This window comes from Lytechinus pictus, chromosome 12 (genome assembly GCF_037042905.1).
Source record: "Lytechinus pictus isolate F3 Inbred chromosome 12, Lp3.0, whole genome shotgun sequence".
In the NCBI taxonomy this organism is placed as follows: domain Eukaryota; kingdom Metazoa; phylum Echinodermata; class Echinoidea; order Temnopleuroida; family Toxopneustidae; genus Lytechinus; species Lytechinus pictus.
The window spans coordinates 22,622,559-22,635,941 of record NC_087256.1 but is presented as its reverse complement, the minus strand read 5'-3'; the positions used below and the strand labels follow the sequence as shown (position 1 = coordinate 22,635,941).

Here is a 13,383-nt window from a genome sequence, read left to right as displayed (position 1 = left end):
GCCTCTGCGTTTTCACTTGTGAATAGTGCCCGTTTGTCCACATTCTACACGATCGAATCATGTTTACTTCTTGCTCGTCTATAATATACGCATTTGATCTTTCGCAACATAATATTTTAGCCTATTAGGCACTTACTCTAATATTCGAATTTACTATCCCATTTTACCATCATCCACTTAGTCAATAGCCAGTCAGTCTAAACATCACTCCGTCAAATAAGCCACTTGTGTTATCATATTGTATTCCCTTTAATATCTGTGACATTTACGTCTAATATAAATTTGAGTGAAACTCACGTTGTCAGGTTATTCATATACATCAATTAGCGATAAGGTTATATGAAAACCTTCTCAATGTACATGATGTAATAGATTGATTCATTAATCCAATTTAATTGAAATGATAATTAAAAATTTCTTTTTTTTCTCCTTCCAAAAATGTGACAATGGCCATGGGGATAAATAAATAAGACAGAAAACAACAAGAGGCGAATATCTCATTAATTAAATATTTGTATTTTGTCGGTATGTGGCAAAAAGGGAGTGAAAAGTATTATTATGTTCAATTTAATATACAGTTTTATATATTATGTTTTCTTAATCCTCCGAATACATGGTTTCATGATTCATGTTTCGTCTACAAAAGAATACAAACGATTAACATGTCATTTCTATTATTTCAATATTTTCACGAGGTAAATATGGCAGAGGTAAAAATGGCAAAGGTAAAAATGGGGGGGGGGGAGCTGGGCGGCTTTCGCGAAAGGCTGGGCTAATTAGTCTCTTGTACCATTTATGTTACAGTATAATTTCGTGGGACGAAGGGGGTCTTGAACTCTATTATGCAAATCTATTCAAAATCAACAACAAAAAAGAGATCTCGTCTTTTTCTCCTGTTATAGTTGCTGGTTCAGAAAATTACTCAACATAGCCTTTCGTACACCCCTTGTCTCGAAAAAAGGTGCATTGATTTGACTACCCTTCTTCAACCCATCTTTTCCCCCGCCCCGGTTTGCTCCAAAAGGTGCGGCCACCCCCACTCCTCCCCAGCTCCACACCCGCTCCGCGAACGCACACTGTGGTCAAAATCCTTTTATCATGATTTACATTCAAAATAAATCGTCATCCAAATTTAAAAACAGTCGTGATGATCGACAGTCCGTCCTACAGTGTGTTCCAGAAAAATAAGACTAATGTTATCAGTTATTGAACTATAATAATTATCTCCTTTTCATGACCATAATATTCTAATTTTCTTGTCGACTTCGATGTAATATGATTAGAAAAGAAACCACATTGATAAGAAGGAAGATATCATAATTCATATGCTAGTGTGAAAAATTTTTAATGAGATCACTTCCTTGTTAGTAATTGTGATTTTAATCTGAATTCATATGGTTTACAAACGATATTTCAGTTAAAAGATCGTAAACTCCCAACCATGCTAATTTTTCCCAAGACGAAACAATTTCATAATGATCTTTTAAATATTTTTTTCCTTTTTTAGGTCAGGATGAGTGTTCCTGGAATTAAATGTACTACTAAACCATCGAAAGAACACAGGAAAAAAAAACATATTGCATGTATCTATTAAAAAAAAAACATTTTCAGACACAATGCAGCTCATCTGTGTAAATGTTCTGGCGCTTTTATCGCCAGCAAACATAACACAGGCCCTTGAAAAAAATTTTTAGTGGGGATGTTGATGTAAATTTGAAAAATAAAAAGGTTTTACTACAAAATAAGGGTTATTTTGTAGTATTTTTTTTTTTTAAATACTTTTCTCCATGTTTACACCTTCCAGAATACCAGGGGGTGCTGACTGTGGATAATGATACACGCGGAACCCCCTATAGGAAAATCTTGGGGCTGCTGGATCACCCCAGCACCCCCGCCTCCCAGGGCCATGACAATAAAGTACATTTCAACACACACAATTTCAGTTTCCGCGAGTACATGAGACTGGAGAGAATAAGATTTTCATAAACAAGTTAACATGATTAAACTAACGTACAATTTAACATACTGTTACGCTGACATGAAATTTTTGTCATGACATGTGGTAAACAGTCTTAGTGCTTCAGTTTAGGAGAGGGTTCTTCCGTTGCGTTAACTCTTCACTCATGGAGTACCCAAAAAGTTTGAAATCCGGAGCGTACGTCTCGTACAACTTATGGATGTATTCTTTGGAAATTGTATTGTAATACTTGTTGAATATTTCGTCACTATGGCTCGTGTTCCTCGTGGATTCTTTAAAGTGAACAAGATGGTCGACCTTTAAATGCTTTAAAATGTTTGCGGAGTCTTCCGCCCCAGTTTCCAATTTGCCAATGTAATCATAGTGAATGTTACACGGGAGGACCATTTGATAAATGGGTTTCCAGTGGCCGTCCATGTTGTTCATCATCTTTTCATCGGTAATGAATCGAACGAATTCTGCAAAGGTGACGTTTGCTCCAGTATGGAGCTCCATCTCGGAGGGGCGTTCTCGATACGCTTTGATGATTCTTCGGCCAATGGTCCTTTGGTAGGATTTATTATTCTCTTCCAGCTTACTCCTGTATGCAGATAAGACCCGCGCCAGAGGGTCCCTAACGAACAAGAACGTGGTGTAATTTTCCAAACGGTAATCGATCTCTTCAGGGCTGTACTGGCTAAGTTTCTTCAAACTTGGATCATGGGCTCGTGATCCTGGCACGTCCTCGACCCTCTTGAATTTTCCCTTCAGAACGAGGAAAGTGCTCTTCCAGTGAGTTGATCCTACTTTGGAGATGAATCCATACAATATTCTGTATTTATCGTCAACAATGTAAGGCCATAACAGTTTTTTCTTGTTTCGTATGACATCCGTCATGTTCATTCTTATTAATGGATGTCTTCGACACTCGTCGTTTAAGAGCTGCTTTCGTAAAGACTGTTTCTCAAACCAGGAATCAATCGTAGCTTCAGTATTTCTTTCACCATCCTGTAAAACCTGGAAATGGATCAACAAGAGCATCAGTGTCAATGGTACTAGTTTACTTTAATAATTTTATCGATGGTGGTAATGCAACAACAGTACACTTTATATTACACAGAAAGGGCAATGCCCCTAGTATGTATGTTTCCCAGACAACCTCTTGAGTGAAATGGGGCAAATATTATGAGCGGCAGAATTTTCTGACGGTACAATTGAGCGAAGCAGAAAATAGGCATATGACGTCTGAATATACTTCTTTAATAAATTTGGTTAGTAAAATTCCAATAATCAAGTAGAATTCAACAAATAAAATTGAACAATACATCATATTGATTTAAACCAAAATGTGTTTGTTGATTTGTTTATCTTTTTTATGAAGGTGGAGTGACAAACCAGTAGGCTAGTTGTCAGGGTCTCCACACTTCTAAACTAATTCGATCATACATGCACACCCGCTTAAAATGCGATCACGAAATTCGTCGACACTCATAGAACATTTAGTACCACTACATGGCCAAAAATACGTTAAAAACATACCTTTATTTTAGGAAGTAGGTCGTATCCAAATAGATCGAAGTCGGGTTTATATACCCTCTGCACATTCATGATGTCCTCTGGGGACAGTTGGGAGTAGAATTGCTGAAAGACGTCCTCACTTTGGCTGAGATTTCTGTGCGATTTCATGAAGTGAATCAGATGGTCAACTTTTGTGTATTTCAGAATATTTTCAGAGTCTTCATCTGCCGTTTCGAGTTTGCCAATGAAATCAAACTTGACGGTACAAGGTAGGATCATTTGATAGATCGGGTTCCAGTGTCCGTCGGCAAATCTGTTTCCTCCTGACGTTATTGCTTGAACAAATTCTGGGAACCTTACGCCCTCCGCTTCCGAATTATGCCGCTGTTCCGTGGCATTCGTTCGGAAGCGCGCGATAATAGCTCTGCCGAAAGAACGCTGAAAGGACCTATTTCCTTCATAAAACTTACTCCTATAGGCAGACAAAACACGTGCGAATGGGTCACGAACGAATACGAACTTCGTGTAGTACTGGAGACGATGTTCTATTTCTTGAGGAGTGTAAGAGCTGAGTTTCCTGAGACTAGGGTCGTGTGCAAGAGCACCCGGTACATCTTCGACGCGTTGGTACTTTCCTTGTAGGACAAGAAACGCACTTTTCCAGTTTGTCGAACCAACCTTCGAAACGTAGCCAAAGATAATGCGATACTTGTCATCCACTATAAAGGGCCAGAGCAGTCTCCTTTCCTCATGTACGATTCGAGTCAAGTTCTTCTTCAGGAAAGGGTATAGTTCACACTTGGTCTCGAGAAGATGCTTCCGTTCAGCTTGTACACTCAACCAGGCTTGCTCAACAGAGCCATGTGATGTTGACTAGATAGAGAACATAAAATTGAAAAGAAATGCTTAATAATACCCGTATCATCTGTTTATTGGTTCGGTATTATAAATGTCTCTTTTTACTGGTCTTATCCTAGTTTGGAAGGAGCGACCTATTATTCAAGTTGTCGGTCTAATCATTGTCATCAAATTGTCTCCCACTAGACATGCTAGAAATTGATTTTTTTTTAATAAAAAAGGGGGAGGGGTCATGGATATTCTTCCTGAACATTCATCGTATCCGTGTAGTTGCCATCAAAGTATTGCAGTACATAACTAAATTTACTATCCATTTAGCATAAATGATAGTAACTCACTTTGATGGAAAGCCCTTGGAAGGTTTGTCGGATGGTCTGTATGTCATATCCAGATGTGGTTTCTCCGACAGAAACGTGCAATGCCGAAGGTTCCCCACTCCTGGTCACTAAAGAAACTTGATCTGCAGAGGAATAACATGAGCGGTATATGGTCATATTTTCACATCTACTTCCGGTTTGTACCTCATTCAATCAATGCATGTTGAGGTGAAGTTTAAGACCCTGCATGGAAATGGAAGTCTTGGTCTAATTGGTCTAGGCCTAGGTCTTGGACCATTATCTGGTGGACCTATTACACTTCGAGTCTACAGCATGCCGATAGCAGGCCCATGGCTCATCAGTATTTCAAACAGTATGTACACAATTACAATGTGTTTATAGTGTGAAAAACAGGTTCCATTACATTTGCTTCGGCGACAATTGCTCCGCTTCTATAATCCCACACATTAATAGAATAAGCAACTTCAACCCCGGATTAAACACTATACCATATGTCCTAAACCTAACATAAAACCATACTGAATCCCTAACCCTATTGCCCTAGACAAAATAAAGCCCGGAGCAATTGTCGCCGGGGAAAATGTCGTGTAATCACCTTCAAACTGTCTCAATCTGAGCATTTTAACAGTGGGAATCAAACATATTTACATCGTCAACTTTGTGGACCCACGGTGAAAACACACACTGTCGAGGTATTACAGGGGAAATCATTCTTTGCATTGTTACATTTGAACACTTTAACATTGGGAATCACATTTTGCAGACTATGTGAACACATTGTGAAAACTCACATAAGATTGTCGACAGGCAGGTCGAGATATCCACACTATTATATCAAGCATTTCATTTTAACAGTGTGAATGTCATTTTTACATAGTCCAATTAATCTGTGAACATAGTGTGAACACAATGTGAACATAGTGTGAACACAATGTGAACACAGTCTGAACACAATGTGAACACAGTCTGAACACAATGTGAACACAACATGTGACTCTGTGTCATATATGTGTCGCACATTATGACGTTGATCTTGACCCTCGCCTCTTAATTCAGTTTGTTTGAATGGGAAGCAGAGCCATTTTACATTCTCAGTTTGGAACTTGATACTTTTACTTACTTCTGCAATGGACCTACTAGTCAGAATAGTAGGTCCATGCTTTTACTTACTTTTGAAGTTGATACTTTCTCGTTAAATTCAGATTGTTTGAATGAGTAATAATGAGAAGTAGGGTAGTTTTACAAAAGTCACTTTTGAAGTTGATACTTTTTAAATTTAGTTCGTTTGAATGCGTATTAATGGTTTATTTCCAAATCGTCTAATGCCAATTCGTCCAATTGCCAACTCGTCTACTGTCATTTGGTCTACCATCTGTTCTTCCACTCACCACATGGTCTACTTTCATTTAATCTAATGCCATTCCGTCTAATAACCAGTTGGTCCAAATGCAATTTAGTCCATTCGGTACGTCCAATTGGACTAACTGTTGAATTGTGCAAAATGAATGAAAATGAAATGGATATTAGACCAACTGGTTATGAGACGAAATGGTCATAAACGAAATGGTGATTAGACGAAGTGATGATTGGACCAAATGGTTAATGGACCAAATAGTTGTTAGACGAAATGTTGATGGATGGAATGGCATTAGACTAAATGAAAGTAGACCATGTGGTGAATGGACGAGTTGACAGAAGACGAATTGGCAATTTACCGTAATAATGTGCCGTTTTACAAAATCACTTTTTGAAGGTGATACTTACTCGTTAAATTCAGCTTGCTTGAATTGGTAAGGATGAGAAGCAGAACCAGAATGTTGATGAGAAGAAGCCAGATAAAAAAGCAAGAAGTCCTTGTGAGTGCCATCCTCCTAAAAGATTTAGATTCTGATTCTGATTAGGAAGTTATCTCCATCATTTACAGCTCTGGGAAGAGAGATAATTCTAGGGATCTTTTATTCTGAATACGGCCAGGATCGAGGAAAAAAAAATTATGTGTTCCACAAAGACTTTATACACACTTCACGAAGACGAAATTGGGCATGCTCCCTCGAAGGTGTTGGCATATTTTATTAACAGTCTGTGAATTTGCATGTACAGTTAATAAATAATCCACATAATAAACGACTTCAGAAAAGACATACATGTAACAGGATGATACCAGCGATATCAGTCCTGTTGTTTACAATGACTAAAACTAATTTAGGAAATGAAATTATCAATGTACTAAATACTGTTCTCAAAACACGAAATCATTTTAAATCATATTGATCAGTTTTGTGAGTACGAAATCAGTACATTAATGCTTCATTGCATTTTGAGGCGTACAACATAGTATGCAGTATGGGTATTCGATTGCCACCTTTTTTGGCTGCATATTTTTAAATAAACGAACTTGCTTCTTCTTTTTTGGTAAGCAGTAAGAAGGGGGTGTAATTGAAAGGTATGAATGCTTAAAAGTGCCACCCAGATGTTCAGTTAATAATATTGTTATGTCTACAGCCCTTAGAAAAAATGACCAGATGAAGAGATCTCTGATCTCGTCACGTATACATCATGTAGGAGGGATGGTGAGTTAACAATATCTTGGATCTCATCATATCTACATCCTGTGGAGGAGATGATCAGATGACAATATCTTGGATCCATGATCATGTCATCTGATCATCTCTTCTAAAAGATGTAGACATGACGAGTTACGAGATCAGGACATCTGATCATCTCTTCCACTGGATGTAGACATGACGAGATCCAAGATCTTGCCATCTGATCATCTCTCCCACGGGGTTGTAGACCTGAAGAGATCCAAGATCCTGTCATCTGATCATCTTTCCCATGGGATGTAGACATGACGAGATCCAAGATCTTGCCATCTGATCATCTCTCCCATGGGATGTATACATGACGAGATCCAAGATCTTGCCATCTGATCATCTCTCCCACGGGGTGGTAGACCTGAAGAGATCCAAAATATTGCCATCTGATCATCTCTCCCACGGGGTTGTGGACCTGAAGAGATCCAAGATCCTGTCATCTGATCATCTTTCCCATGGGATGTAGACATGACGAGATCCAAGATCTTGTCATCCGATCATCTCTCCCACAGGATGTAGACATGACGAGATCCAAGATCTTGTCATCACATCATCCTTTTCAAGGATTGTAGACATGACGAGATGATTATCTGAACATCTGGGTGGCACTTTTAAGCTTCCATAGAAAGGTGCAAAGTGGATGGATATTGCAGTAGTGCGCTCGAATTAAGAGCTGGAATAGATCTTATGTTTCAGCATTCTCAATAATGCTTTATTCTTCATTTTTTTATGAATCGAACATTTCATTTACTGTGTCGGCCCTTGTCCCCCGCTGGACCGCCTATTCTATCAGAAAAAGGATAATCTACGATGACTACACATTTCAGTATGATACAATTTGATACCAAAACATATTGAGTATATAGTGATTTTGTTTCCGTTCTTGTGAAGTGGTTTACTTTTACCCATTAGTCATGCAAGTACACAAAATTATCTCTGAGAGAAATGTATTAATGTAGTGTATATTGGCCAATATCTCAAAGATTAGCAAATTGTCCCATGCTTCACTCACCTTATATGTTTTTTAATGGCTATTAATCCCAATGTATCAATTAAACCTCATCCGATCTTGTACTGAAGCAAATTTGAAAATATATTCGTTTCTCCTACGATACAAAGGATTATATTCAACTCATATTCGAGGATTTTGATCAGTGGCTTCGTATATCTTGGTGCCTCCACACTAGACATGCTATATAGGCATCATATTACCCATCAGATTTACCAATATCAGTCACGGTATCTGACTTCTAGTGGAAAGTGACACGTCGAGACTGCATCCATTACCACAAGCTTTTAAACGTGTAAGTGCAGGATAGAATAAAACCCGGGTAGCCTCAGAGCCTAATTACCTCATGCCTAGCTAGGATTCACGAAGATATACTCTGTGCAGAAGCAATTATGTTGCTAAACACGATTGAGATGACCATTAATTAAGCCCTACCTTCTTTGGCAAACACTGGCAATCTCTGGCAATCTCTGTTTAAATGAACAGAACGAAATCCAGTAATGTTATTGTTTGCGCGTTCTTCTCCAACAGAAGGCAATGACGTAACTGTCTATCCATCGTGGACCTACTTTGGCAATCTCTGTTTGAACAGAACGATTAATAGGTCCATGCTATCCATAAATTGCATGACAAAGGGGTACGTTGAAGCCTACTGTTGCAAGTGGAATCAGCTATATAGACAGACCAACACGTACGACTCTATTCAAGCGAACATAACAGTAATTATTCTTGAATATATTAAATCATGCCAATTGCACGGGTAATATATTAACTGGCATCCTATGATAGAAGCTTGTCGAGATAAGCATCGATTATTATACATTTTGGCAAAACATTCGGAAATATATCATATTGTGTATTTTGATGGTGGACACTTCCTCTTTGACGGAAAATATTATTTGGAGCAATAGGCCTCTGCGATATTTCTTTTGTGACATGAAATGTTGTTAAGAGGGGCAAAATGACCCATTTGTTGTTTGTTTAGGATATATTAAGGGACTACAGTCATGATCAACTGAAAATGTATTCTGGTAGGGGGCCGGGAAATGTTACTCAAGATGATAATAATGATAATGATAATGATGGTGATAATAACAATGATAATAACTCTTATTCATTTAAGGTTATGATTATGAATATTCTTCCAGCGGGCCCCGCATAACATAATACATGTCACATGTTATCATGCGTTCAATGTTCAAGTAGTGTGACATAATTGCCCTTAAAATAACAATCCGTGATAGGCCTATTACTTGAATACACATTCAGTTAGGTAACTAAACTATCATTTTGGAGCCCGCGGCCGCCCCCCCCCAAAAAAAAAAATGCTACGTGCAACACTGCAATATAAATTAAAGCTTCAAGTACACTGTAAAAACTGTGGTGTTAAAACTGACACCATTTGGTGTTAACAGAGGACCACACCCTGAGGTGGTAAAATTACACCCTGTATAGAGATTGAACATAACACCAAAGAGTGTAAATTGAACAACCAAAGGTGTTGTAATAACATCAATAGGTGTTAATCTAACACTGTCAAATTAACACCCGTGTAAAAAAAACTGGTGTGGTACGTCCTCTATGTACACTGGTCAACACCACAGTTTTTGCTGTGTAAAATCATGCTTCTTCAATCATTATGCTACAGACACACAAATGAAACTGATTCCAAACCAACCGATAGCAGCCATTAGTAACACACGAAATTTGTTATCGTCTGTCTCGAGTTGGTTTTGCCGGTCTGACGTAGTGTCGCATCGCAGGAGTAAAAATCCAACAACAATTTAAGCTTCCAATTGCTGGAACGGTAGCCGAAAGCTATATTCACAAGTGTACTTACAGCTGCACTAGTTGGCCAATTATGCATACATTCGTAATTCCGAAGCTTCGTTATTCCGAAGGTTCGGATATTCCGAAGGTTCGTTATTCCGAAGGTTCGTATTTCCGAAGGTTCGTAATTCCGAAGGTTCGTTAGTCCGAAAACGAAATGAGGTTCGTAATTCCGAAGGTTCGTTAGTCCGAAAACGAAGTGAGGTTCGTAATTCCGAAGGTTCGTTAATCCGAAAAAGAAATGAGGTCCGTAATTCCGAAGGTTCGTTAGTCCGAAAACTAAATGATTAACTAACCTTATTTCGTTTTCGGACTAACGAACCTTTGGAACAACGAACTTCGTTTTCGGATTAACGAACCTTCGGAACATCGAACCTTATTTCGTTTTCGGATTATCGAACCTTCGGAATAACGAACCTTCGGAATAACGCCACAAATTTTCGGATTAACGAACCTTTTTACGTTTTCGGATTAACGAACATCGAGGTACAGGCAATTTGCGTGTTTCGGAATTACGAACCTTCGGAATTACGAAGTGTAACCGACCATTTAAGTGTTCTACAAGTCCATGGACCTCTTTTTAGCGGCTGACTTCATCAAAAAAGAATTAATGAAAAAAATCATATCCTCTGTATATTGTGGTGATGGAACAATACAAAACGGTAACAATAATCAGCATCTTGCTTAAAGATGTTCAGATTGCCACCGTCACTTCTAGAGTTTGTTGACAGTGGGCTATGCATGCCAATGACATCTCTTTTCTTGTTTGTTTATCCCCTCCCCCCAAAAAAAATGCCAGTGCAACGAATTCTATTAGGATCATTGCAGACCGAATCTGTTTTATCATTACTATCGGGCTCTTCCTGACACCGGTGTTATTACTGGAAATAATAATGATATTTTTTTAATGACAGAATAATAGGCCTAATTCTTATTCTTCAAGAGTATATCACTTCAGCTCTCATGAACTCTTCTCCCAGCGGGCTCTGCACCACAGTCATAATAAGCGACCCTTCCTCAATCTAATGGGAAGAAGGCCCAATTAACGTCCCATTTTAGTCAGTTTAGTCTTCGGTCAGACTCGGCCGGGGATCGAATACACAACCTCGGGTTCATGAGGCGTTCGCTCTACCACTGAGCCACGCCGTTTGTCTCTCAAATACAGATATCGTTGGCCCAATGTCTTTTGGGGTAGCATTTTTCCCCGAGCATATCATTTCTATTTTAGCGTGTGTGAGCGCGAATATGATACCAATAACATATAAAAAAATATTATAATGGCAATAATTTATGAGAAAACCGGGACAACATACTTTCCAAGAGACGTGCAGATGAAACGTCCGTCCGTCCCTGTGGGTTGCTGAAAAGTTATGGAATCGCCCATACCTGCTGCAGAAAAGACGGCCTCATCTGTTCAGCGGTTTGTCAAGGAATGCGTTAAAACCTATTTATTGAAGAAGATTCTGAGGTGTTGAATTATAGTTTTCTTGGCCCAAACATTGAGTAGTGTGCGTGGGTGTGTGTGATGGTGTGTGAGTATATATATATTAAGATATATATGATTCATGATTTTATTAAGTTAGTGAAAAAAAAAGTGAAAATATGAAATGTCAAGTATTATATGTGATTTGAAATGTTAATTTGAAATGTTATGTATTTTTTTTTGTTCATGAAATCAGAATAAAAACATTATTCAAAAAAAAAAAAGTGAGTATGTGTGTGAGGGTGTGTGTGTATGTGTGAGAGAGAGCGTGTGCGTTGTGTGAGGGTGTGTGTGTATGTGTGGGCAGAGCTTTGTAACCGAAAGGTAAAGGCGGTATATCAAATGACTTTTGAATTGGATTGGGTTGGATCCTGGTACTATCATCTTTCTTACTATTTTCTCGGCCTGTTTCATAAATTAAAACATGTTATGATTATAAATTTGCAATGACAGTTATAAGCTACCGAAATCTGTCATTCTGATTGGCTGATAATAAATTTGTTATAGAAATTTACATTTGTTATTATAACAAGGGTTAGCTTGCCTAATATTATTCACCATGCTGTTAGGGCATGACTATGCAGTGCGAAAGAAAACGTGCGAATATCAGTACCGCAAGGCCGGCTGCGCACAGTATTTGATACAAAAAATGCCAGTGGTATTGCAAAGTTAATTGAGGAAAGTGGCGAGGGTTCTCTCTCTATCACCCACCTTTATTTAGCACCGCTATCATATGACACCATAACCAATAAATATGATAAACAAGAAAAAATTAGAAAATAATGGGAAAAATGATGAAAACTAAGACACACAATGGTCGTTAGTAAAAGAGATCTCCGTGTGTTAATATTGAAAACAAATACATGTACCAATTTCCTTAATCGATCTATTATTCTTTCCTACCAATCTGTATGTATTTTATCCAACTGTCTAACCATGTTCTATATTCCAACGTAATAAAAGAGTTTACTCTATCTGCATATGTAGGTGCAGCGCGATGGTAAGATTAGGGGGAGCAAAGGGCTGACCTCATTTTTTAATTATCGGAAACATTTTGTTTCGTTATGTTTCTACAACCTAACAATCTTCTTATCATTGATAATAATAAACACAGCATTTATTATGCTCCATCTATCGAGTAAACTGTTCTGAGGTGCAGAGTGATGGAGGGATTACGGGGGTGGGGGGGGGGGAATGTTTGCTTGTGTGGGTGTGGGTGTATGGTCAGATCAAATTACATTGACATATTAAACAAAAGTAAGAAGAAAACAGATAGGATTTTAAATACTTTTTACTTTTTTTTAAAGGGTGTGTAGTGATTTTTCTTTCTTTTCATGCATTCAATTAAGTTTTGTGTATATTTTGGTTTATTTGCTTTATATGCATGTATTTATGTTTTAAAGGACCCCATGGAAGAACAGTGGTATTTTATTAATACCGCTGAAATGGGCCATCCTGCATATGATCTGTATGTTATGTTAAATTGAGCATGTATATATTTTATCTTTTTATATGGAAATAAATACAAACAAACAAACAATAAATATTTTTAAATGCTACAAGTGATTCAATTGTTCGGATCATTCTAGCCTTTCTTCAATTTTTATATCCTAAATCTCCGTTATTATATCTGTCTATGGTTTTGTTCACTTCATTTCCTGAACTTCCTTTTGGTCAATGATAAGATCGTCGGCGTTCATTCAAACCGTCGTATCAGTCAATTTTGGTTTTAAAAATCGGATTTTGAGATTTTTGCTGAAAATGAAAGTACAAGTCCTATTCTATTTATAACTAAA

The 13,383-nt window shown here is 37.9% G+C and overlaps 1 protein-coding gene across 6 annotated transcripts; it reads right to left on the bottom strand.

Annotated features, from left to right (window-relative positions):
* Nucleotides 1-495: 495 nt before the first annotated feature.
* Nucleotides 496-10,435, bottom strand: LOC129273040 (uncharacterized). Of its 6 annotated transcripts, XM_064107631.1 has the most exons (7): nucleotides 10,401-10,435; nucleotides 9,953-10,121; nucleotides 8,710-8,744; nucleotides 6,436-6,597; nucleotides 4,672-4,793; nucleotides 3,497-4,348; nucleotides 496-2,974 (listed from the first exon to the last, which is right to left on the bottom strand). In XM_064107631.1, the coding sequence occupies exons 4-7, from the start codon at nucleotides 6,536-6,538 to the stop codon at nucleotides 2,081-2,083; spliced, it is 1,971 nt and encodes a 656-aa protein (XP_063963701.1). In that variant the 5' UTR covers nucleotides 6,539-6,597; nucleotides 8,710-8,744; nucleotides 9,953-10,121; nucleotides 10,401-10,435; the 3' UTR covers nucleotides 496-2,080. The 6 variants fall into 6 exon arrangements, with proteins under 6 accessions (XP_063963701.1, XP_063963699.1, XP_063963700.1 ...); XM_064107629.1 differs by lacking the exons at nucleotides 9,953-10,121; nucleotides 10,401-10,435 and adding an exon at nucleotides 8,278-8,371 and having other exon boundaries at nucleotides 8,618-8,719; XM_064107630.1 differs by lacking the exons at nucleotides 9,953-10,121; nucleotides 10,401-10,435 and adding an exon at nucleotides 8,278-8,371 and having other exon boundaries at nucleotides 8,650-8,716.
* Between the last annotated feature and the right edge of the window lie 2,948 nt (nucleotides 10,436-13,383).

Excerpts from the sequence above, each read along its gene's own strand:
- LOC129273040 (XM_064107631.1), bottom strand. The coding sequence starts at position 6,538 with ATGGCACTCACAAGGACTTCTTGCTTTTTTATCTGGCTTCTTCTCATC. Across the intron at positions 4,794-6,435 it reads AAGCAAGCTGAATTTAACGA|ATCAAGTTTCTTTAGTGACC; the intron begins GTAAGTATCACC and ends ATTCCTCTGCAG. Across the intron at positions 2,975-3,496 it reads ACCTACTTCCTAAAATAAAG|GTTTTACAGGATGGTGAAAG; the intron begins GTATGTTTTTAA and ends ATCCATTTCCAG.